This window comes from Muscardinus avellanarius (assembly GCF_963383645.1).
Source record: "Muscardinus avellanarius genome assembly, chromosome: 12".
In the NCBI taxonomy this organism is placed as follows: Eukaryota; Metazoa; Chordata; class Mammalia; order Rodentia; family Gliridae; genus Muscardinus; species Muscardinus avellanarius.
The window spans coordinates 96,245,547-96,271,236 of record NC_137798.1 but is presented as its reverse complement, the minus strand read 5'-3'; the positions used below and the strand labels follow the sequence as shown (position 1 = coordinate 96,271,236).

Here is a 25,690-nt window from a genome sequence, read left to right as displayed (position 1 = left end):
TCTCAAATCCAGGGCCCATCTGGTCATCTCTGTGCCCAGGCCCACTAGGCCCAAAGATGCCACGCACGGATGCTTGATGCGTGACTACTGGCCCTACTCGTCAGCTGGTGCACATGGGCAGCGCCCAGCCCAGCCCTCCTGACTGCCCCGTCCCCCACAGGCCCGCGCTGCAGTGTGTGGAACGCCATCTCTGCCTGTGACTCTGCTGACCCACTGCGCCTTCTCTGCCTCTGATTCCTCTTTCTCAAAAACTGGGTCTAAGCTGGGCATGGTGGCGCATGCTTGTAATCCCAGTACTTGGGGGGCTGAGACAGGAGGATCGCACAGGTTCGAAACCAGCCTCAGCTACTTAGTGAAGCTCTCAGCAACTTTGAGATCCTGTTTCCAAACAAAATATAAAGTAGGTCTAGGAGTATAGCCCAGAGGTAGAAAGCCTCTCGGTTCTAGCGCCAGTACCACACACACACACACAAAAGAACTGGGCCTAGACCAGTGGGGTCCCCCGGCATGTCTCACTTCATCTTTTGAGATGGGTCAGCACCTCCATTTTACAGATGTGGAAACTGAGACCTGGAGGTGAAGGCCACTTGCCTAAGATCCCATGGCCAGAAAGTGGCCCAGAAAGGAGCCCCCCTCCCAGGCAGAGTGACACTCCTCTGCCCCTTAGCCCAAATCCAGTGCCTCCCACTCCACCCAGAGCTGAGCGGGAAAGCATGCAAAGGAAAAGAAAGAGCCTAGAGCAGATTTATTTTTCTTTAGATAAATTTTACACGGAATATATTATAGTCAGGAGTTCTCAGCTTTCACCGAAAGGTCAGAAGTGATCGCAGCTGTGCCCAGTGGATATAAGGGTAGATGGAAACTTCTAGAAATCTGCCATGTTCAGAGAAGGGACACTCCGTGTTGAAGGTGGAGGGGCCCGCCCTGCACAGGGGTGAGCAGAGTGGGGGCTGGGAATAGGGGAGGGGCCTGGGGTGACCGGGGTGGCTGTGGGGACTGGTCCAGGCAGCTAGAGGCCACCTCCCTACCGGAAGCAGCATCCAGGCCTTCTAGCCAGGACCTGCAGAGGGGACAGCATGGCCAGGACCACAGGGTGCCTCGGGGCCCTGTCTGGGAGCCTCAGCCCCGCCGCAGCGCCTGCAGCTGGTGGGCCACCTTCTCCAGCTCCGCCTCGATGGCCGACAGGCTCTCCAGCTCCTGGTCCTAGGACAGAACACGGAGGGTCATGTGGGGGCTGGCATGCGCTGGTGGTATTGAGGGGAGTGTCAGCCAGACTGGCTGGGCTGCTAATTAGCTGTGTGGCCTCGGACAGGAGGTTTTGCCTTTCTGAGCCTCGAGGGCCCCATCCGTGTCATGGGGATAAGGATCCACCCAGCTGCGCTGCTCTGAGGATCACTGTGCAGAAGGTAGCCACCACACAGCACCCTGCCCGGCTTAGGCTGCCAGGGGCATCAGGGAAGCAGGGAACCCTCCTCTGAGCCCTGCTCTGTGGCCCTGTCTCCAGAAGCTTCCGGGTTCCTGGGAGCTTGAACACCCACAGAAGCATAATGTCACACTCTGAGCTGGAGCTCAGGGAAGGCGGTGTCTCTGGGCGTGACCTAGGTGGGACCTTCTTCCCCGGGTCCCTGCCCTGTGGTCACACAGCACCGCCTGGGGCTCATCCCACAGGGCACTGACAGTGGTTGCCTTGGAAACGGGGCCCTAGCACCCTGGATCTTGAATAGACCCTGGGATATGAGTTCCATGATGCTAAGCTGCTTCTGTTGTGTCCCACTGCACACACATGAAACCAGCGATCCATCATGAGCCACGTTCCCAGCTCTTTTTATATTTCACTTGGAGACAGGGCCTCACTTGCTTCAGCCTCCCAAGTTGCTGGGATTTTTCAGGTGTGCACCACTATGCCTGGCCAGTGCTGAGGTTTTTAGGACCCTTGAACTGGAGGGAGAAGGCCCCACCCCATCTTGTCCACAGACTCTGGGGCCCCCGCTCCACCCTGCCAAGGACAGGGGAGCCGGGTGCGTGCCCTGGACCCACACGCTGGGGTGGGCGCAGGGGCAAGCGGCTGTTCCTGCAGTCCATCCCCCCCTCTGGGCCCCGAGCATCAGTCCCTCCCAGGACCAGCTGCTGAATAGTCTTCATCTGCCCAGGCCACCAACTAGACCCCAGTATCAGGCCAGAGGGAGGGTTGGGCCCAAAGAGGGCCCTCCGGGTCCAGGGGGTAGGGTCTCACCTGGGCTCTGAGGCTCCAATCAGAGGCCACCAGGGCCTCCACCAACGCAGCATCGCCCGCCTGCCAGGACACCCAGCTCCACCCCTGCCCGTTGGGGCTCAACCCCTGCGCTCCAGTGCCATACTGTCCACCTTTCCAGTGGACCTGGGGACTCCAGGCTTTCAGAGATCAACTGTATTATTATTATTATTATTATTATTATTATTATTATTATTATATTTTGCGGTACTGGGGATGGAACCCAGGGGCGTTTTACCTTCAAGCAACACCCCCAGCCCTACTTTTTATCCTTTATTTTGAAACGGGGTCTCACTGAGTTGCAAAGAGCCTCACTAAGTAGCTGAGGCTGTCCGCAAACCGCGATCCTCCTGTCTCAGCCTCCTGAATGCTGGGATTACAAGCGTAATGCTGGGATTACAAGCGTGCGCCACCGCGCCCGGCTTCAATTGCATTGTAATCGTGAGGAGGTGATCAAAGAAGACTCCATACCCCTATTTCTCAAGTGGGGTCCAATGAGGCTCAGAGAAGGGCAAGGACCTGCCCAAGGTCACACAGCCGTGAGGAGGCTGAAGCCAGGTCTGCGGCCCTGCTGATGCCCCCTTCCCTGTTCCCCGCAGGCCCTGGGGCCAGCTGGCCCTACCCCATCTTGGCCATGTTGGGCAGGACACAGGTCCAAGCCTGGAAGGAATGTGTGCCAGACCCACTACACGCTCTTCCCAGACACAACCTGTCCCTAGGTGTCCCCATACCCTGCCCTTCCAGCTCTCAGGGCCTTGGGTACCCTGGGCCTGGACCCCCAGGCCAGTCCTCCAGGCCCTTTTGTTTCCAAGCTTTCTCCATTCCAAAGCCCACCCGCCCCCAACCCTGCCCCGCGTCCTGCTCACAACCCTGGCTGGCTCCCTGCTGCCATCAGGACCAAGGCCCAGCTGAGCGCCTCTCAGGCTGGTCTGAAGCCTCCTGCCGGCCCCATCCAGTACTTTCTGAGCGCCCAGCTCCCTGCCTGAGCATCTTTACAAGTTAGGACTCCAGAGGACCATGTCCCCTCAGCAGACACATCTGAGCGCGGCTGCCCCTGGGCTGCCCAGGCGGCTCCACCCATACCAACCTCTGCTCTGCGGTTGGCGCTGCCCTCCTCCTCTTTCTTCTCCTCGGGGTAGCCACGGGCTGGGAGGGGCAGGCCAGCCTCCACGCTGTCCTCCCGGGAAGATGGCCTCCAGCCCCTCCGCAGCTGCAGCCCGGGCCCCCGGAAGCCGTAGGCCCGGGCCCGGAAGGAGAGCTTCATGGAGCGGTCGGGGTCATCCTCCTCGTCCTCCCCCTCCAGCCGCTTCTCCGCCGTCAACTCCTTGGCCAGCTGGTCCATCTTGCTCCACCGTTTGGCCTCCTCCCACTCTCTGGAGAGCCGCTCCTCCTGCTCCAGCTCCTTGCTCTTCCCACCCCGGAATGGGCCTGGAGCAGGCCCTGCCATCTCCTCCTCCTGCTGGGAGTGCTCCCGTTCTCCCTTCCCTTCGGGGGCCAGAGCGTCCTGGGCCCCAGCCTTCCCTGCTCCATCCACAGCCAGTGCCTCCGACCGACCTGGAGCAGGTGGTGGACAAGACCGGAAATGAGGGGCCATCGTGCTCCCTGTATAGCCTGTGGTGCTCCCCTCTCGGACACGTCAGGGCCACAGATGGCTCTAGGGGCTCTGCTCAGCCCTCCTGCATGAAGGGAAGGGCCGTCAAGCTTTGAGAAGCCTCCTGGCCCAGCATGGGCAGCCCATGGGAGGGGGCCTAAGACCCCGACAAGACCTTTTGAGGGAGCAGGGTGTCTGCTAAGCCCTCACTGAAGCCAAGGCTGTCCCCAGATCCACCTGCATATCACGCTGTCTCTCGGGTCCCCAAACTCTGCAAGGCCCCCCTGCCTCCTGGGAAGGGAACCAGTGGGGGGTGTCTGGAGTCAGACAAACTGGGGTTGGAATCTCAGCTCTTACTACAAATTAGCTGTGTGACCTTGGGCAAATTACTTAATCTCTCTGAGCTGCACTTGCCCATCTGGAAAATGGAGCGAAACCCTAGCTTTATGGTGTTATAAAGGTGGGGTGGGGCTCCTGAGTTCCTCTCCCAGAGTTTGTTGAGGGCCCCGTCGTCGTCGTACGTACTCTTGCCGTTCCGGATCTCCTTGTAGCCAGGGCTCTGGTGGGGATTAAATGCCACAGTGGGGCCTTGTTCCTCGGGGACAGCCTTCTTGCTGGGCTCTGCCTCCTCCTCCTCCGCCTCCTCCTCCTCCGCTCTCTTGGTCTGCTGCCCTGGCTCGGCACTCAGGCTGTCTTCTCTGTCCTGCAGACCCTGGGCGGGCCCCTGGCTGTCCCCTGTGGGCTGCGGGTCTGGGTGCTTCTGGCCGGGGAGGCTGGCGGGTGGCTGAGTGTTGGTGGCCTCGTCCTCCCCCGGGGCCTGTTTGTTCCCCTGCCCAGGCTCGTGCCGGGGCTCTGGGGAGGCCTGTGGCTCAGGGCCTTCTGCGGCTTCTGCACTCTTCTCTGCCTCTCCAGCATCACCCCTTTGCTCCACAGCCTGCTTAGGGGACACCTCTCCCGCCACATCTGCAGGAGCGACAGGGCAAAGTCAGGCCCCAGGGCCGGGCTGCGCGCAGCATCTCCCCAGAGGCTAATTGCAGGGCTTAGTTCCCACGTATCGTGGGCTCCAGGAAGCTCAGCCAAGACCAGGATGAGGACTACCCTTCAGGTCTGGGCTTCCTCAGGACACAACTGGATCGTCTTTTAAAACAGGAGGTGAATTTTTTTTTTCTTTTTCGGTACTGGGGATGGAACCCAGGGGCCTTCTACCTCTGGGCTACACTCCCAGACCTATTTTATATTTTATTTGGAAACAGGGTCTCTTAAGCCCAGCTGAGGCTGACTTCAAACTTGCGTGATCCTCCTGTCTCAGCCTCCCAAGCACGGGGATTACAAGCGTGCGCCACCACGCCTGGCTAACAGGAGGTGATTTAAAAACCAAAAATAAAACCCCAAACAAAAATCAACAGTCAAGCCGGGCATGGTGGCACACGCTTGTAATCCCAGCATTCGGGAGGCTGAGACAGAAGGATCAAGGTTCACAGACAGCCTCAGCTACTTAATGAGGCCCTCTGCAACTCAGTGAGACCCTGTTTCAAAATAAAGAATAAAAAAATAGGGCAGGGGGTATAGCTTGGAGGTCAAATGCCCCTGGGTTCCATCCCCAGAGCCGAAAAAAAAAAAAAATCAACAGTCAGTCCTTGACACTGACCCCAGAAGACAAGAGTCCTGAGCTGAAAGTCAAGACATTGGCACAACCGCTGTGTGATCTTGGGCAAGGCACTTAACCTCTCCATGCAAGAGGCACCATTACTGCAATTTCACCCCCTTCCACATGGGGCTTCTCTGCCTCCAGCATCCGGGGAAGGAGCTCCAGTCCTCAGTATCTGCCAGGTATCACTGCAAGCATTTCCTTGCAGATAGTCACTCAACAGTAAAAATCTCCCGTGTCACCGTAGAGTACCGCTGAGCAAACACGCTCCGCGCGTTCCACTTGGGCGTCACCGAGCACCTGGGCTCATTCCTCAGAAACAAACCCGCAGGCGACCTGTGGGCAGCAGGGTTGAGCCTTGACCCCCACACTGCCAGAGGCCAAGTTCAGGGTTTCTTTGCATTAAAGCATGTGCACGTGTGTGCACACGCACACACACACACACACACACACACACACACACACACACAGATGCTACAGATGCCCCTGGGCATCCGTACTAATCTAGACTCACTCGTGCTGCTCTGGGGCAGGACGTGGGAGCCCGAGCTCTTTGGTGTCAAAAATGACATCCCGGGGCATTCAGTATGTCGAGCCGCGCCTCTAGACCTGCTGCCATCGGCTTCTAAGACTCTCCCAGAACCCAGCGAAGCAGGTGCGGGACTGGGGGTGCTGCTGCAGGGGCCGCCCCAGAGTTGAAGCTTCCCCCTGACAGGCTGACTTTCTGTCCTAGAGTGCCAGCCCCTGGGGTGGGCAAATGGGACTGGTTGAGGGCTTTGGAGTGAGACAGACCCAGATCTGCTGTCGTGTGGCTCACCGCGGCCGAGGGGCTCCATGTCTGCGTGCCTCGGTTTCCCCTTGTGTAAAGGGAAGGAGATAACGGCTACCCTGCAGGGCCTGAGGGGGGCTCCTGGCCCTGGGGAAGCCTTGAGCACCCTCACTACTGGTCTCCTTGCCCTCCGCCCCCCACTCCGCCTCTGGCCAGACCAGCTGGCACCGACCTTGCAGCTCAGCCTCATTGTCCTGGTTCTCAAGAACCTCCGAGAGCTCTTCCTCGAAGCTGTGGTGCTTCTTCTGCTGTTGCGCCCGCTCTTTGGCCCCTGGTGTGAGAGGAAGGAAAGGCTCAGCCCTGGCACCTGTCCCCAAGACCGTGGCCGCCCCCCTCCCCACGTGCAGACTGGACACGTTGCATTCCAGGCCTGGCAATGGGACTCCCAAGGGCTGGCCCCTCGCCCCCTCACTGGGCCCAGCAGGAGGCCATGCCACCTCTCCAGACTCCAGACTCCAGACTCAGTTTCCAACCTGCAAAAAGACAGCAAGGTGCCTGGACAAAAAAGTCTCAAATGGGGCAGAGGGTCCAGGGCCAGGAGTGGAGGGGCCCTAGGGACTGGCAGCAGGAGGTGGAAGCGACCCCTGCTGCCCTTGGGCCTTAGGGTGCAAGCCAAGCACAGCCTCCCATCTGAGCCCACAGTGAGCACCTGCCGCTGTGACCCAGGGTCCCCTCTCCCTGCACCACCCTGGCTACTGCAGCCTCCTCTGTCCCCACACTGGGCCTGGTTCCATGGCTGCCCCCACCCTGCCAGGCCAGCTCTGCAGCTGCTGATGGGTTCCCCCTTTGTGGGGATCCTGGGTGTCTGTGGGCCAGGGAGCAGCCCCAGCCCAGCTTCAGACACATGTGGGTCCCCGTCCTCCCTCCTGGGCCATTTTCTAGCTCAGTGGCCCTGAGCATCGTGGCTTTCCCAGTTGGTGATGTTCATCTGTAAACAGCACCGCTGTGTGGTAGGTGCTGAGACAGAGGCAGGTAGGCAAGGATGGTTTGAGAGCCCAGGAAGGGGTGGAGCAAGGATGTTAAAGGCGGGGACATACCCGCCTCTCATGATGGAAAACGGTCATACATGTGCACATTGGATACTGGATGTGCTAGGGATGTGTGTGTGTGTGTGTGTACAAATATCCCAGGACACATTCTTCTCTAATGGTCTCCACTGACATTCTATTTGATTTTTAAATGTAACAGCCATTCAGTATTTAATTTTAAAATTATCACATTGTAATAAAATATTTAATGTTAAAAAAAAACCCAACCCAGAATCGATGATGACAAAATTAGCACTACAGGTAATAACTGCCTCCGTCCCCCAGCATGGAGCCCACCATGCGCTTTGCAGCCTCCCGATCTGCTCGGGGCAGAGTGTTTGGCACCCGGGCAGAGTGGCAAGAGAGAGCGAGAGAGAAGGTGTGCTCCCTGGGGGGGGCTTCTCTGGATATTTTGACTTGCTTCCTCCCCCTTCCATCCTCACACATGGCCCCGTCTGTCCCAGAAGCCCGAGTGGGGCCCTTCTCAGAGCCAGAGCAGTGTCGGTGCCCTCAACCAGCCAAGGCGCAGCCCGGCCCTGCAGGAGGCCCCAGCTCCTGTAGGAAGCAGGTGCCGGATTCACGCCCAAGGGCACCTGTGGTCCTGCCTCTGTAAATGGCCACTTCCCTCAGGGAATCAGCCAGAGCAGAGGCAGGGCCAGGACCCAGCCTTTCCAGTTTGCCTGTGCCTTCCATCCAGCTGGAAGGAGCTGGGGCTGGGGAGGGGCTAACTATGAATGACAGCAGCCTTAGGCTCCACCCCAGCATCCCACCCAGGCTCTGAATGCCCTCATGACAAGGCACTCACTACCCTACAACAGTGACTTCCTTCCCAATAGCGTCTGTGGATTCCCTAGATCCCCTGGAAAAGACACACCTCACTGAGAGAGCAGATGAAACTGGGCCCGTTCAGGATGGTTTGGCCATGGGGGGGCTCACTCTGCAGCACGCTGAAGGCTGGTCAGGGTCTGCCTCCCCTCCTCTTTCCCTGCAATCAACTGACTTCTCAGTTTGTAGAAGAAAGGAATGCTCTCTGCACTCCCGGCTTGAAAGTGCCCTCCCTGAAATGGCTGAACTCAAAGGCATGAGGTATTCAGAGCTGCATCTAATCTTGACATGGCCCTACTCACTGTGTGACGGGACATATTCACTCAACCTCTCTGAACCTTGATTTCTTTAATAATATCAGTAACACTGAACAAGAAACAGGGATGGGGCCTTTCTGCTCTACAATTGAAATAACCCGAGGGAAGCTGAGATAGGAGCTAATTAGCGAGGCTCTCTGCAACTTAGTGAGACCCTGTTTCCAAATAAAAAATAAAAAATAGGGCTGGAGCTGGACAAGGTGGTGCACGCTTGGAATCCCAGCATTTGGGAGGCGGAGACAGGAGGATCATGGTTCAAGGCCAGCCTCAGCTACTTAGCGAGGCCCTCTGCAACTTAGTGAGACCCTGTTTCCAAATAAAAAATAAAAAATAGGGCAGGTGGTGTAGCTTGGAGGTAGAATGCCCCTGGGTTCCAACCCCAGCACTAAAGAGAAAAGAAAAGAAAAGAAAAAAAAAGAATAAAGAAGTAACCTGAGTAGATCCAAGACCTTGCTCAACCTTCCTTCCCCCCTGGCTTTGTGACTCTCAGTTACTGGAATTGACCCAGAATTATGTGCAAGCAGCTGGAAAATACCTTGGAGAGCAAGGTCTTGGAGCTCCTTCAGTAAATTCTGGTGTCGCAGGATGGACAGGACCCGTTCATCTGCAGCAGAGGAGCAGAGTTATGGGTGGTGTGCGGGGGACAGCCAAGGAAAGGATTGCCATCAATATTTTCAGCCGAGCACAGATAATTTATTCTGGAAACAAACCCCAAACCGGAGTGGCAGCAAGGAGATCGGCTCTGGAGAGAGTGCTTGGGGAACTACCAGCACTCGGAGGCGTCAGTCCTCGGCCACTTTCCTGGTACCCGGACCTCCATCAATCCCAGGCTCCGAGCATGAGTGATCTGTCTAAACACCGTTCATCCACACTGTCCTCTCCCCCCAGACACCCTTTCTTCCTTTCCCATCTATCGATTGCCAATGTTTTCTTTTGAAGCCCAACCCCAACCCTACTGGCTCCTTCTACCAGCTGGCCAGAGCTCGACCGTCTGCCTGGAGGGACGCGGTCCTGCTCCCGCTCACCCGCCACATCCCTTCCCTTGTCACCGATCTCCACGGTGGCCGCGAGGTACCACAGGGAGCTCAGTCCAGTTTCGTTCTGCCTAGAAGTCCAGCTCGTTGTGGCCACCCGTGTCCCCTCTGCTAGCCTGTCTGTAAGCTCCAGGAGCAGGAAGGTTGTGACCCCTTTATCACCCACATCTCTCAGACCCCATCACGAGCCACAGCACCTGTCCTTTGCTCCCACCCCGGGGGCAGCAGCCCGCCACCCCTGCCTCTGGCCGTACCTCCTCGGAGCGTCTCCCAGCACTCCTGGCTGACGGGCATGGGGCTGGGCTTGGACAGCGAGTCTGAGATGATCTCCACGATGCACTTCATCACCTGGGGAGAAGGGGATGGGCTGGGGCTCAGCCCTGCAGGCTACAGGACAAGTTTTCGAGGAGGACAGAGGCATCTGCTTTGTCTTCCAGAGTCCATAGATACCTGGCTCTGGAGCACAGCCCTCTCTTCGCCCTTAGATGTACTTGCGTGTGCCTGGCACTGGCCACGTGGCCCAGCCAGCAGGTCCCCAGGCCGATCAGAGTGACGGTGGGGTGAGGGAGGGGCTGCCGAGTATGTGCCCATCCACAAGTTGGTCTGTATCAGGAGGAGGAGCTGCTGCTGGGAATTAGGAGGATGTCTGGCAGAGGCAGTGTGGTCCTGTAGATGTCTGAGGGCCTTCTGGACTGCCCAGAGAACAAAGCACCTTCCCCAGCTCTACCTTGTCTGGAAACAACACTAGTTCACTGTCTCCCAACACAAGTGCTGTTGTCACATGTAGCCAGGGACAGCCTCAAAGTCTGCCATTCACCCGTGGGATGGACCCCTTGCCAGATGTGGGGTGCATGTTGACTACATCTGGGTGCCCATCCCAGGTCAGCTGCACCTGTATCTCTGAAAGTCCAGTATCCAGCAAGATGCCATGGCTACCTAGGCACCTGATCAATGGGTGGTCTTCAACGATGGTGCCAAGTCTAGAGTGGTCCCTTGGCTGTGTGGTCTCTGGCAAGTGACTTAGCCTCTCTGAGATTCAGTTTCCTCTCCTGTGAAGTGGGAGGGAGAATGCCTTCAACCTGACCTGGTAGAGTGAGAAGGCACATCTGGGAAGATGCTCTGTAGAGTGGGAAGTGTCACACACACCCCAGGAGGGATTCACAGCTTCAGACCTGCTCCAGCAGCAGGAGCCAGCCGAGGAGCAGGAGCAGGAGGTGTCAGATGCGCCTGAGCCTGTGCCGTGGGGAGCGAGGGCGTGGGAGGCCTCGTCTGGGGTGCCAAGGCAACCTGTCCCGGATGTAGCCAACTGGCAAACACGCTACAGTGTGCAGCCATAACTGTCGGAACATTGAGGTCTTACCCAGCTGCTCTGGTACCCCGACCCCACACTACAGGGAACTTATGGCGACCAGGGTGGACCCCACGAGGGGCCCACAGCCTGTGCCCTGCATCCGTCTGCAACTCCAGACCTTGCACTGGGAATGTCAGATAGCCATCAGTCTCCGCCAGCAGATTCTGGGAGACAGGAATTGGTAGGGGTCCCAAGAGAGCTGGGGAGATCAAAAGGAAACATTGAGTTGGGCATCTTGACACAACGCCTGTCTGTAATCCTAGTACTCTGGAGGCTGAAACATGAGGATCGCTGGTTCAAGGACAGCCTCCATAACTCAGCAAGACCCTCCGTAACTCAGCAAAACCCTGTTTCAAGAATTAAAAAAAAAAGTCGAGGGTATAGATTAGAGGAAGAATATACCTGGGTTCAATCTCCAGCACTCTCCTCCAAAACAGGAAAGCTTAGAAAAAAAACAGTGCCCACGTACTTGAGGGCCTACTACGTGCCAAACACCTCACATCCATGATTCCTCCTCTTCACACATCCCCTTGAGGGAGAGGAGAAAGGAGGAAGTTCAGAGAGGTCGAGGGCCTTTCTCAAGGTTGCACAGCTAGAATGAGCAGTAGGGGTTTGAATTCTGGCCTGTGTGCAGTGGAAAAAAGAAAATATAAGTGAGCAAACGGAGGTTGAAATCTCCATGCTTTTGCTAAACGCTTTTGCTTTTAACTGTAGCTTCTGATAGGAGAAAACAGGCCCTGGAAAAAGGGAAGCGAGAGCAGCCCTGGCTCAGGGGCGCACGAACCCCAAGCCTCTGTCTAGTGTGCGGAGCTTCTTAGCCAGAGGAACCCCCGCTGGTGATGCCGGGGCCCTCTCCTGGGTGACCCCCACCATGGTCCAGAGTGTTCATTGTGGCCAGGCAGGACGGTCTGTGGGATGGAGTTGCTGTAGGGCTTGGTGGGGGAGGGAGAGAGAGGAATAAAGAGCCATCCAGATCCAGGGGGGGGATGCTGTCCTCCTGGGTCTGTGGACAGCCCAGGCACAGGGAAGCCACCCCAGCGGCACAGAGTGGACCTACCAGGTTCTGAGTGTTTGGGACAGTGGGCCTGACACCTAGACCCAGCAGCTAAGACCCGGCCCCTTCAAGCTGCCCAGGAAGCTCGGAGGCAGCTGGGGAGTCCCCGTGCTGTGGGGCAGCGGGTAACAAGCTGCTGTTGACGGCTTCTTTTGCAAGCAAGCTGTCCCTAGGCTCGGCAGCCGCAATGCTGGCTCTTGGCTTTATGCCAAACGCACTCCTGCAGCTGCCCAAGACCTGGATGGAGGTGTCTGCCAGAGCCTCCTCCCTCGTCCCAGGGCATCCCCAGTACCCCTCCTTACCTCGGTGTCCCCTTTATCCATAGGGCTGTTCACAGGGAGGGAACTGGCTGGGGAGAAGAAGCAGACAGCAGTGGGTCACTCCTCTCTCCCTGACCCAGGTCTAGGGGCCCATTCGCCCAGTGTCCCTCAAAACTGCCCCTGCCCGGGTGAGAGGCGAGGAATGTTTTTGTTTCCCTTCAAGATGCTGCCCCAGGAGGCTGGCCCCAGAGGCTGCACGAGGGCCTTAGCTCAGCCCCACGGGGCACTCCTGCTCTGGAGGGGGTGTGCGGGCTGAAGGCAGGTGCGAGAAAAACAAGACCAGGACCGGTGGGACGGGGTGGGGGGAGAGCTGGAGGAGGGGGTCGTGCGGGAGGAGGCACAAGTCAAGGACGGAAGATGAGGGGAGGGATGGGAGAGGGAGAGAGGTGTGGGGTGCGAGCGGCTCCTCCCACCTCCCCCCAATGACCTTGGCCGGCCAGGCGGGCAGCAGGCGCTGGCCCACAAGCAGCTGAGCCAGGACCAGAAGTGGGGGCGCGAGGGCCCCCGTCCCGCGCGCTGGGGAGTCCAGCCCAAGTGCCCCTGGGGCCTGGGCGGAGGCCACGCTGCGGTCCGAGGGAGGCGGCGCTGTCCGCGGTGCTGAAACCTGGAGGCGCCGAGGAGACCCGCGCGGCTCCGGGACCTCATGCAGCGGGGAAAGAGCGGGCTGGGGCGCCCGGGACCCTCTCGCCCAAGCCCCTCGCTCGCTCACCTTGCCCGGCGCAGAGCAGAAGCGCCAGGACGGCGGCGGAGCGCATGGCGGACCCGGGCGGGAGCTGCCGGCTGCAGGCTGCGGGTGGCGCCGGAGCGGGCGGGGCGCAGCGCTCAGAGCCCAGCCAGAGAGCCGCAGGTCGACCTGCCCGCGGGCCCTCCTCGCTGGGCACTGCAGTAGCAGTACCAGCTCTCCAGCACCCCGCTTATATACCCTAGCCCCGGAAATGACGTCATAGGGCCGCCCCTGCCCCCTCTTCCCAGCCCTGGGGTCTGGTCCCAGCTCGCTCCACCTCCAGCCTCCCCTCTCCCTGCCCCAGGCCCCCCGCAGCTCCTAGCCGTGGGTCCTGCTGCGAAGAGTGGATCCTGCTTCCCCGAGGTGGCACAGAGGCTTGGCTTTTCTGCACCGTCCGCGGAATTTACGGATGGCTGCTCTATGCATGGGTTGACGGTTCAACTCTTGGGCAAGTAGGTCGGATTTTACCTGAGTCGACTGGGAGCTCACTTTCCCTGACTCAGCCGTCGCTGGGCAGCCCGCATAGCAGTGGCCAGCAGTTGTTTTGTTTCGTTGTACCTGGGATTGAGCCCAGGGGCATTCTACCTCTGAGCTGCAACCCCAGCCCTATCTTTTTTTAAATTTATATTGTTAATTGCTGAGGCTGGCTGTAAACCCTGGATCCTTCCGCCTCAGCTTCCCAAGTACTGGGATTACAAGACTGTGCCACCCAGCCTGGCTGCCAGTGTTTAATATCAAGTCAAACTAGAAGTCCTGAGCTGGGCATGGTGGCCCACGCTTGCAATCCCAGTACTTGTGGGAGGCCGAGACAGGAGAATCACCCAGATTCAAAGCCAGCCCCAGTTACTTAGGTGCTCAGCAACTTAGTGAGACCCTGTTTCCAAACAGAAATATAAAATAGGTCTGGGAGTGTAGCTCAGAGGTAGAAAGTCCCCCGGGTTCCATCCCCAGTACCACAAAAGAAAGAGGAGAGAGGGAGGAGGGAGGAGGAGGGAGGAGGAGGAGGAGGAGGAGAGAGGAGAAGGGAGGAGGAGGAGAAAGGGAGGAGGAGGAGGAGGAGGGAGGAGGAGGGGGAGGAGGAGGAGGGGAGGAGGAGAAGGAGAAGGAGGGAGGAGGAGGAGGAGGGAGGAGGAGGAAGGAGGAGGGAGGAGGAGGGGGAGAAGGAGGAGGAGGGAGGAGGAGGAGGAGGAGAAGGAGGAGGAGGGAGGAGGAGGAGGAGGGAGGAGGAAGGAGGAGGGAGGAGGGAGAAGGAGGAAGGAGGAGGGGGGAGGAGGAGGAGAAGGAGGAGGAGGAGAAGGGAGGAGGAGGAAAGGAGGAGGAGGAGGAGGAAGGAGTAGGAGGAGGGAAGGGAAGGAGGAGGAGGGAGGAGGAGGAGGGAGGAGAGGAGGAGGAGGGAGGAGGAGGAGGAAGGAGGAGAAGGAGGAAGGAGGAAAGGAGGAGGAGGAGGAGGGGGAGGAGGAGGAGAAGGAGGAGGAGGAGGAAGGAGGAGGAGAAGGAGGGGAGGAGGAGGAGGAGGGAGGAGGAGGAGAAGGAGGAGGAGAGGAGGAGGAGGAGGAGGAGGAGGCGGAGAGAGGAAGAGACTGCAACATCCACCCATCAGCTAAAGCCCAGCCCTTGGGATCAGCTTGGCACTGCTGGCTGCCCAGCCTGTGTTTAACGTTGCTCTGGCCTCTTCTCAAAGCCTGGATGTTTGGGTTGAAGATCTGTTTCCTGGTTAGTTTCCTTCTGTCCTGGGGTCCCCAATGCTCCTGCCACATCCAGGCTACGCTCACGGAGGGGGGGGACTGGAAACCCTGTGCTTCTTGGCCCCAGTGTCATAGCGAACCTGGCATCTGGGTGACAATCTGACATGGCTGGTGTCCTCCAGAGCCTCTCCTTCCTGTTTTCCTACTTCCTGCTCCACACCTGTGTTCGCTCTTGTCCCCAAGTGCGAAACTGGGCTGAAATGGCCCATCCCTGCACTTATTCATTAAATAACCACTCCTGCAGGGGTGCTTTGAACACCTTAGAATGGCACTCGGCTGTTCTAGATGCTGAGGATATAGCAGTAAAAACAAAAAGAAAAACAAAACAAAACAACCCAGCAAAGACACCAGGCGTGGTGGCACACGCTGGTCATCACAGCACTCGGGAGGCCGAGACAGGAGGACCGCAGGTTCACAGCCAGCCTCAGCTACTTAGTGAGGCCCTCCAAAATTTAGTGAGACCCTGTTTCAAAATAAAGAATAAAAAATAGGCCTGGGGAACTAATAGGGCTGGGGGGATAGCTCAGAGGTAGAATGCCCTGGGTTCAATCCCTAGTACTTCAAAGAAAAGAAAAACAGCAAAGTCCTCCTAGTCTTGTGTGGTTTATGTTCTAGCAGTTGAAGAAAGACACTGAATAAGGAAAGAGGCCAAATGGGCAGCGTGTGCGGTGGTGACAGTGCAGTGGACCAAAGGAGAGGAGGGAAGGGGCCGGCGGTGCGGGAGGGCGGGCCGTGTATAATAGAGTGGACCTGAGGAGGTCTCTCCAGGACGTGACGTCGGAAGTCAGTGAGGGAGTGGGCCAGCACGGGCCTGGGGAGAGATGCCCGGCAGAGGGACATGGCTGGAGGAGGGATGTGCCTGGCACGTTCAAGGAGTATTAAGGAGTAGGGTGCGAGGGACCTGGAGAGCGCAGTGGAACAGTAACCCCATGTTGTCCAGGAGACTCAGGAAAGAAAAGATCACCTCTATTCACACCACCCAGAGATGAGGGGCAGTCTTTTTATTTTTTCCGGTACTGGGAACTGAACCTAGGGGCATTCTATATCTGAGATATACCCTCAGCCAAATATATATATATATATGCACACACACATCATTTGGGTGCTGGGGATTGAACTCAGAGGCATTCTGCCTGTAAGTTACACCCCTAGCCCTTTTTCACTTTTTTTCTTTTTTTTTTTGAGGGCCTGGGGATGGAGCCCAGGGACATTTGACCTCCGAGCTACACCTCCTGCCCTATTTTTTATTCTTTATTTTGAAATAGGGTCTCACTGAATTGCAGAGGGCCTCTCTAAGAAGCTGAGGCTGTCCACGAACCGCGATCCTCCTGTCTCAGCCTCCTGAATGCTGGGATGACAAGTGTGCGCCACCACGCCGGCTACTTTTTGTTTTTGAAACAGGGTCTCACTATGCTGCCAAGAGTGATGCTGTGATGCGGAGGCTGTCCTTGGAACCGCGATCCTCCTTCCTCACACTCCCAAATACTGGGATCACAGGTATGTATCACCGCACTCCGGTCCTACTTTATTTTTATTTTTTGTGGTATTGAGAATTAAAATCAGAGGCATTCTACCTCCGAGCTATACCCCCAGACCAATTTTATTTCTTATTAGGAAACAGGATCTCAGTAGGTTGCTGAGAGCCTCACCAAATTGGTGAGGCTATCCTCAAACACGCAATCCTCCTGTCTCAGCCTCCCAGGTACTAGGATTGCAAGCAGGCATCATCACTCCCAGCATTTATTTTTTATTTTGAAGCAAGATCTCACTAAGTTGCCGAGGCTGGCCTCAAACCTGCAATCCTCCTGTCTTAGCCCCTCAAGTACTGGGGTTACAGGCGTGTACCACCATGCCTTGCAAAGGTTGGTAATTTTAATGCATTTATTCTGTAGCTTTATTGAGGCCAATCCATTCATTTTGGATTAGTTCCCAGTGAAGGTCTTTGGTCGAGTAGTGAATGAGTAAGTGCCTGAGCCCTGTGATGTGCGGTTGTCGTGAACGTGTGCAGGGTTGTCATACTCCTCCTCCCAAGCAACTGGAGATTGATCCCAGGGGTGTTCTACCTCTGAGCTACACCTAAGCCCTTCATTTTGTTTTATTTTGTTTTGAAACAGGGTCTTGCTAAGTTGCTGAGGGTCTCGTTAAAGTTCTGAGGCCACCCTTGAACCTGTGATCCTCCTGTCTCTGCCTCCCAAGCCCTGGGATTATTGGCACACGCCACCATGTTCTGCTTCACATCATCAGTATTTACCCATGTCATGAATGCCGCTGTCCAACCACAGTTTTGTGTGGCGCAAAGCAGTACACCTATCAGATAGGCTCAGATAGGCTCAGATAGGCTCAGATAGGCGCAGATAGGCTCAGATAGGCTCAGATAGGCTCAGATGATAGGCTCAGATAGGCTCAGATAGGCGCAGATAGGCTCAGATAGGCTCAGATAGGCGCAGATAGGCTCCGATAGGCGCAGATAGGCTCAGATAGACTCAGATAGGCTCAGATAGGCACAGATAGGCTCAGATAGGCTCAGATAGGCTCAGATAGGCTCAGATAGGCTCAGATAGGCTCAGATAGGCGCAGATAGGCTCAGATAGGCTCAGATAGGCTCAGATAGGCGCAGATAGGCTCAGATAGGCTCAGATAGGTTCAGATAGGTGTACTGGTTGTTTTGTTTTCGCTGGCGTAAAGAACAGTCTCACATGCACCTCGGCAGCATTTCTAATGACTCCTTAAGTGATTGAGAAACGTGTGCGACTGGTAGGCAGAGTACTCCCCCGGCTCTACCGTCCACGAGCCAGATTTGCACAGTGGGAAGCGACCGCTGTGAGACACTGCACAAAACCACTCCCCAACCATTAGATTCGCAGAGACAGAAACCAGAATGGCGGCTTCCCCGGGCTGGCGTGAGCGGAAGCGGGAGTTAGTATTTCATGGGTACAGAGTTTGGGGTCAAAAGAGATCTAGAGATAGACGGTGGTGATGGGTACAGGGCTGCGTGAAGATACCCAATTCCACACACAGGTGTAATCCTAGCATTTGGGAGGCTGAGACAGGAGGACCCGTTTGAGGACAGCCTTGCTACTTAGTGAGCTACTTAGTTGCCCTCTGCAACACAGTGAGACCCTGTTTCAAAATAAAGAATAAAAAATAGGGCTGGGGTGTGGCTCAGAGGTAGAATGCCCCTGGGTTCCATCCCCAGTATTGCAAAAAAAAAAAGATACTTAATGCCACTGAACTGCGCCTTTAAAGACAGCGAAGATGGTAAATTTGATGTTGTGTGTATCTCCCGTGGTACAGGAATCACAGTTTCTGTTGACTGCAGGGGGGCTGCCTCCTAGTCTGGAGTGTGGGATGCAGGGACAGGCTTTGTGGGGGTGGACACTCCACACGCACCTGGCAGGCCCGAGCGCTCTCCAGACCCCAAGCCTGGGGACAGGAGGGGAGGGAACCAGTGTCACCACCAGTGGGGTCCCAGGACTCCAGAGGGGTTCTCACAGTTATGCAGCCCCCAGAATACTGAAATAAAGAGAGACCCCAGAGGTGCCCTAGGCACCCCCAGAGGGAACCGCAGCTCAGGGCTGCTCCCTAGAGCCCAGGCTGAGTCTAACTCCTTCAGATGCAGCCAGAGACCTGCATGGGTCTCCTGGTCCTTTCAGGGCTCTGGCTGCCTCCCTCTGCCAGGATCCCCCTTTTGTCCTTATAGGAAGCCCAGGGAGTGACCCCAGGAATGGCCCTTGGCAGCGGTCTCTGGCAGGCAGCTAGGAGCACCCAGCTTCCTCCCCCAAGGAGTGAGTCCAAGGAGGGCTTTTGTGTACCATGTGGTAGCAGCTTCCTACAGGATTAAGCTCTGTTTCTCAGGGTGCAGTCTGGCTTGATGATGCATGCACTGCTTCCTTTCCCTTCCCGCCCTTCCCTCTACCCCACCATCCTTCCCCTGATAGAGCACGCACAGCCTCAGGGAATCCAAGCTAGGTGCTCACCGCCCCGGGTCGTGGTGGTCTGACAGTGTCCCCACCCCTGGAATGGTCCTTGGTCCTGCAGCCACGGGGGGCTCGGTGGCCTCCAAGCCCCACCCCTTCATGGTCCCCAGCAGACTTCTCCTCCATCCCTGGCTCTGGGGCATTGGTCTGGAGGGTGGTTCTACACACATGTCCTACCTGGGAAGTGTCCCGCCACGCCTCTGACAAGGTGGAGGTCCAAAGGGGGAGGTGGGGCTTAGGATGGAATCCACTAAGCAGACATGGTGAGCAGACCTTGTCTCAGCCACGCTGAGGTGACAGAATGAGGCGACAGGAGAGCCATGGGCGCTGGGGCCAGCCCGACATGTGGTCCACCCTGGCGCTACCGTCCACTCCCCGGGTGGTCTTTGCTTCCCCACCATTTCCCCTCAGCCGCTGAAAGGATCTGAACAGCAGCGCCAGTGGGTGAAGGGTACAGCAGCCAATGAGAGCAAAGGTCGCAGACCCGTATATAGATTAGGAGGCAGAGGTCAGAGGCGGTGCCCAAGCTGCCCAACACCACACAGTTAGTAAGCGGCAGAGGCAGGATTGGACCTCAGGCTGTAACCCCCAAAGTCATAACACAGACCTTTATTGAGGATAAATGCTAATAGCATCTGCCAAAAAAGAGGAAACTGAGGCTCAGAAGTGGATGGTGCCTAGTTCTAAGTCACACAGCAAATCAACAGCAGGGCTGGCTGAGAGCCAAGCTCTCCTGGCAGCCAGGCTCGGGTTTTTCTTCCTGGACAAGGCTGCCTTCTCTTAGGTCCCAGGTGGTGGGGCTCTGTGGGAATGAGGGAGCTAGGTTGCCTGGCAGAGCTACATTCTGAGCACGGACTCTTTCATTAGCTCTACCAAAGCTATTTGAGGGCTGGGAAGGAGACATGTCTTTATTTGACAAACATTTCTATAGCACCTACTGTGTTCCTGGCTGGGTTCTCTGTTCTGGGATATGCCAGGTCTCTGCCTTATTGGAACTTGTACTGGGGGCTAAGAAAAGACACAACAGACACTAAACCCAAAACAACAAAACAAACAAACAACCCCAGCACCTTGGATAATGTGGAAGGGACTGGAGTAGGTGAAGAGCTCTAGAAGGCCGGAATCAGAAGGGTGTGTGGGCCTCTCTGAAGATCAGAGAAGACCTCACGGAGATGGTAACTTGGGTGAGGGCTTCAAGGAGTCAACAGAGAGAACCATGCAGGTACAGGGAGAGAGAACATTCCTGGCGAAGTGAACAAGCGATGTACAGCCCTGAGGCAGCGGCAAGCCCGCAGGCTTGAGGCAGGGCCAAAGGCCGAGGCGGCTGCTGGAGAGGGAGCAGAAGGTGAAACCACGATGGACCCGGTCAGGCTGAGCCTCTTGGGCCTTGGGGAGAACGTCGGTGGTTATGCCAAGATTGAAGAATGCTCAGGAGAAGAGGAACAGCAAGTCAGGTTTCACTAGCTGGGCCGGTTCCTGCGGCCCCAGCACCCTCCTCCACCCCAGAGGGACCGGGCCAGAGTCAAGCCACGGCTGCCACCTGCCCTCCGTGGTCCAAGATGACCTGCTTGGCAGCATCAGATCCCAGGGTCTGAGCAGTGGGACAGGACGTCCACATGCAGCAGGCCCTGCCGAGGGTCCCGGGGGCGGCTCCTGCTCGTGCCCCAGGGAACGGGGCAGCTGCTTATCTGACTGTGGGGCCGGGGCATCAGGCAGCAGAATCAACACATCCTCTGCTTACTAAATCGTATTTTCCAAACAAGTAGCTCCGCCAAGCCCCTTATCAGGCCTCCAGGTGGGAAGGCCGTTGCCTGGCAATGTGGCTTTATCTTCCAGGTCTGCACAGAGGCCCGGTAGAGGTGATTTCATTAGATCCTCGCCCATCTGTCTCCGCACACATCCCCCGGGGCCTCCAGTTAAGGCTTTGCGTCTCTTCCTCGTCAGATGTTTGCTTTAATCTGATAAAACAGTTCACAGGTCTCCTCGATGGGCAGAAGAGGGCTTCTGGTGGGCCCTGGACCAGGTGGGCAGGGCAGGGGAGTTGGGGGAGGGCACCCCACACCAGGCCTTGGACTGGGGTGGACTGGCTGGCTCACTGGACACAACGCCCAGAAAATTGGTGAGAAGGACCAGACCTGGACCACACAGAGAGACGGAGGGGGAGGGATGTCAGCCCTGCGCCTCAATTCGCTTCTTCCCAGGCCATATTCCCATGGGGTCCACAGTGGGCCGCCCTGCTGAGCACGATGTCCTCCATCTAGGGTGACCGCCTGCTGGGTCAGGAACTCTTGCATCCAAGATGGAAACCACCTGGAGGTGCCTGCAGGCGCTCTATAAAGAAGGTGTGGTGGAGAATTGCCTAGTGATCGTACTGGTCAGGGTTCACTATAGTAATAACTCAGAACATGTATATGGTAAAAGGGGATTCATCAAGTCAGCTGAGGGTCCAAAGCAGTGATGTCCCGAGTTGCCAACTGGACGTGGAGAGTCGGAGGGACCAGCAGCTGGTCAAGCAATCCAAGAGCTGGAGTCTGCTAAGAGCTGGAGAAATTGCTAATTTAGCCCCTGTTCAAGATGGAAAGACCAGGAAACTCTCCAGAGAAACGATGGTGAAGGTCCAGTTGGAAGAGCTGAAGGCCTATGTCTCAGACGAGAGCAGACGCGCTCTCTTCAGGAAGAAACACGCTTTCACCTTTTATCCAAGTCCTGCGCCCATCAAAACCCTGCCGCCCACATTCAGGGCAGGACTGTCCCTTCCGCCTGCCATTACCAAAACCCCAATCATCACAGCAACACACCCAAAGCCATGGTTCTCAGGCGTTTCATGATCTAGTCAGGTTGACAACCCAGATTTACCATCACAGTGATGTGCAAGGCTTTGGGCTTGCACACCAAGTCACACCAAGCGGACCAGAACGCAGCAAGGGTGGGGGGCTGGCCCCACCCTTGGCCAGGCAGTGCAGTGGGAAGGAGAGGAGCAGATCCCTGCCCAGGAACCAGTCAGAACTGCCCAGGATTCTAGGAAAGCCCAGGAAGCTAGGTCTCTGAGGGGGAAAGGACCTTAGCTCAGTGAGCCCCCAAGGTGGACTGTCAGATCCTCCCGGGGAGAAATCTCCAGGTAAGGTCAGGGCAATCCTGGTCCCAGAGCCCTGGCTGGCTGGCAGGAACAGCTTAGGGTGTGAAAAGAGCTACACTTTTGAGTCAGGGAGGCCTGGCTCTAAATCCAAGCTATGTGGCCTTGCAAATGTCACTCAACTTTTCTGGGCCTCTGTTTCCTATTTTACAAGATGACCAGAGTAACTCCTTAGATGATTCCTGTGAATTTAACTCAGAATTCAGACTCAGTGTTTTTGAGGTGGAATTGGCTCAAGGGTATCAATAACAGGATGGAAAGCTCGGCACCTGTGGGTGCTCCCTCTGGGTCCCCAGGGGCCTCTCCTAGATCATCACCCTCGCTGGGCTCTGTGCTTTGGCAGAGCACCTGCTTATGTCTCTAGACCCTGTAGTTGACTGACCAAGTGACCCACGGCCTTCCAGCTTCAGCATCAGCAGGCCTGAGCAGCTCAGCGCAGCCTCAGGTCTCCCGTCTGTGTAATGGGCTGCCGCATCATTCTCCTAGGGCTCCTGGGAGGGCACAGGGCATTGTCACCCGCCAGGTGTTTCCACAGGGCCTGGCAGAGCAAGTGCAGAGTCCGTGTCAGCACCTTCCTGTCCTCCTACTCACACGGACATGTGATTCTCCTTCAGTGCCTGATGCTCAGGACAACTGAGTCCCCCATAGCTGTGTCTAGTTCCCTGGGAAGGAGAGTCCAGGCAAGGAAAAGTAGGTGGCCCCTGGGGAACTGAGGGTGCTGGTCCTGCTCCCCACAGAGGGGAGAGGTGAGCAATGCCCAGTCCTCAGGCCTCGTCCCTCCCAGCTTCAGCAGAGGGTCAGGAACTGCAGAGAGGCTTGGGGAGCTCCAGCCAGCCTGGAAGGGGGCACAGAGGGAGCCCCAGGTGGTCAGGCCCCTGACAATTCTGGGGCCCCAGCCTCCTGCTCAGTGCTATGTCAGAGTCAGCCAGATGGTGCCTTCATCCCCCAGGATGGGCTGTTCTGTCCCCTCAGCCTCCTCATGGGCCTCCAGCTCAGAGACTGAGCATCCTGGGCCACTGTGTCTCCTCTCATCTCCCCACCCTGCACAGGGCTGCCAGAGAACCCAGAAACACATGGGCCCCCTTCTTACCTGGACCCGAGTCAGCTCAGGTGCCCACTTGTTACTGTAGCTTCACCTGCACAAGAAGCCTCTTCTTTCTCGGTCTGAATCCCATGATCATCCCTGGGGTCAAAGCTCAGCTCTGCCCCTCCCCCTGGCAGGAAGGGCCACCCCTCGGTCATTGGTCATTTTCTCTGCATCAAGTGGGGGCAGGGCACCGAGTGCAGGGAGCTGAGGTGCTGTCACACAGGGGGAAGGGAACTGAGAAGAGAATAGGAGAATCTGCCTCAGTCCACCTTCAGGGAAAAGTAGGTATGTTCATTCCCCAAATGGCCATCTCGTGGTCTCTAGATTTTCCTCTTGTCCTTCCCCTCCGCTCCCACCTCGGGGACTGCCGCTCCTGGCATTCTCCCAGTGCCCTGCACACTCTCTCCACACTTCTACCTCTACCAAGACACCCGCTGCTCGTGTCTATTCACCTCCCACCCTTCTGCATTTCTGCTCAATGTTCTCTATCCCAAGAATCCTTTTTGACCAGTTCCCACCCTCCCAGGTCGTTAAGCCCCGATCACTGGCACCACCACCCCGTCTGATGCCGTCTGATTCCCCTTTGCATCGGTGACCGGCATGCACATCTTGTCTCTGCTCAGCTCGATTTCAAGCTTTTTGAGGGAAAGACATTGCATCAAATCATCCCTGACTCTATATTCATAGGGACAGAGCTCAGTTTTTTAAAATTGCTTTACTCAAAATAGGAGAACAATAGTGGAAGTTTTGGGGGCTGAGTCTTTTCTGGGCCCCATGTGTGTGTCTCCTCCTGTGAACAGTGCTCACACCAGAGCCCCCAGTGGCAGTAAGTAGGTCAAATGATGCTCCCCAGCTTTGCTTTGAAGCAAAGTGCTTCGCCTGCACGGGCTGCTGTCCGCGGTGCTGAACCTCACCTCCTGCCCGGGAACTCCGGGCGCTGTCTGGAGACTTGTCTACAGATCCCAGGGATCAGAGTTTTAACACATTACCCTTTTCCTCCTAACTGTTTAAACTCTAAACAATAAAATAACGACCTGGATTTTTCATGATCATAAATTTTTTTCTCAAAAACTTATGGCATTTTGCCGGGCATGGTGGTGCACGCTTGTAATCCCCGCACTTGGGAGGCGGAGACAGGAGGATCGCGCAGGTTTGAAGCCAGCCCCGCTGGTTTAAGAGACCCTGTTTCCAAATTTAAAATATATGTATAAAAATAGGTTTGGGAGTGTAGCCCGGAGGCTAAAGGGCTTCCAGGAACCCCAGTACCACCAAAAAAAAAACAAAAAACAAAAAACAAAAAACTTATGGCATTTTATCATATTTTCAGAGGGTAGGTGGTCCCCACCTCTGAGAAATTGGAAGATAGAGGAGTCACGTATTTCCCATCATGTGCCTCTCAGTGATGTTTTTCTGGCTTGAGGACCCTCCCTACCCCATGGAGGAGGGTGTTATCACCTGTTGCATCCGTTTACAGACCTTGCTCCAGCTGTACCTCTTCCTGTCTGGACAACCTTAGACAAGGTTTGCCATCTGGGGCCTTGCTTTTCTCCTCTATCATGGTGAAGGCGATGGTGGGAGGGACTTGGACCATATCGTCTCAGAGACACCTTTCCTTCCAGCACAGTGGCTCCTGAGTTGCCAGCCACATCTCCCACATCCAGGAGACTTCCTCCTGAGCTCTCTAAAATAAACGAGAAAATCTAGGACATTTCCTACAGCTGTCCAAAGAAACTGTCCAAAGACAGCTTCTTGTGGATAGCCTTACTTCCAGCCGCCAATAATATTCCGAGAGCTTAGCCTATCGCGCCCACTCCACCACAGAAGGCCATCCAGACTGCTCTTGTTCACAGAGGTGACTGCAGCAGTATCTCAGCTTTCTCTGGTGGAGGTGACGTGGTGGGAAGGTTTTGGTGAATTGTATTCTTCATGGGCTGGCTTTCCTAGGCAAGGTGTATGCCTGGACAGGAAGTTTGGGGACATCAAAGGCTACTGAATTAGCCTCATAGCTGGGGAGCTTAGAGGGCCTCAGAGGACTTTAGCTGCTGCCATATCCCCGATGAGGGTTCAGGAGAAGCCATAGCCTCCCCTACCATCCTTCCTGACCCCCCCACATCTAGGACAAGTGGCTCAGGGACAGTGGACCTCCCAGAAAACTCAGCCACCTCATCCTGGGATGCCACAAGAGATCTTATTCCCGAGGCATTGAATGCCAAGAAATAATACATGCTGTGGTGGGCACAGGACAATGGCACCGAGAGAGATCAGACTCACAAAAGATGAGATCTGGGTCTTGAGAGCATTTTCCCTGGAGTTAGAGGCCTGGGAAGATCCTTAAGAATCACCTTGTCCCTAGTATCTCTCTGATAACAGAAAGGGAGAGAGAAAAATGCACACAGAGAACTCCAGCGATCCCAGCCTCACCTCCTCGTGAAGAAAGACAATTGGGATGGGAGCGGGGCCTGGGGATCCAGGCTGCTCTCTGGGCTGAGCTCACTGTCTGCCTGAACATGGTTTTTGAACCCTTTGGGTGTCGGTTTTTTCACTTGCCCATTGAAGCTAATGTTCCCCATCTTCTAGAGGAGTTTTGAGAGAAGAACACTCAGTTCAGCCCGGGTATCATTTACTGTTCACTCATTCAGACGTTAACTCAGCAACTATTTATTGGAGCACACGCTACGCCTGGGCTGGGGTTTGGTGCTGGAGAAGCAGCAGCAAACACCACCTGCGAGGCTCTTCCTCGCTGGGCTTGTTTTCCAGGGTCTGGGAGGTGCCATAG

General features: G+C 56.3%; 1 protein-coding gene across 2 annotated transcripts; it reads right to left on the bottom strand.

The window, feature by feature from the left end:
• Nucleotides 1–1,119: 1,119 nt before the first annotated feature.
• On the bottom strand, nucleotides 1,120–13,003 carry CHGA (chromogranin A; the record flags this gene model as incomplete). 2 transcript variants are annotated; one of them, XM_080708259.1, is made up of 8 exons in its annotated part: nucleotides 1,120–1,203; nucleotides 3,339–3,805; nucleotides 4,368–4,805; nucleotides 6,492–6,590; nucleotides 9,025–9,093; nucleotides 9,778–9,871; nucleotides 12,231–12,277; nucleotides 12,958–13,003. In XM_080708259.1, 8 exons carry the CDS (start codon nucleotides 13,001–13,003, stop codon nucleotides 1,120–1,122), a joined length of 1,344 nt encoding a protein of 447 aa, XP_080564385.1. The 2 variants fall into 2 exon arrangements, with proteins under 2 accessions (XP_080564385.1, XP_080564386.1); XM_080708260.1 differs by lacking the exon at nucleotides 4,368–4,805.
• Nucleotides 13,004–25,690: the final 12,687 nt, after the last annotated feature.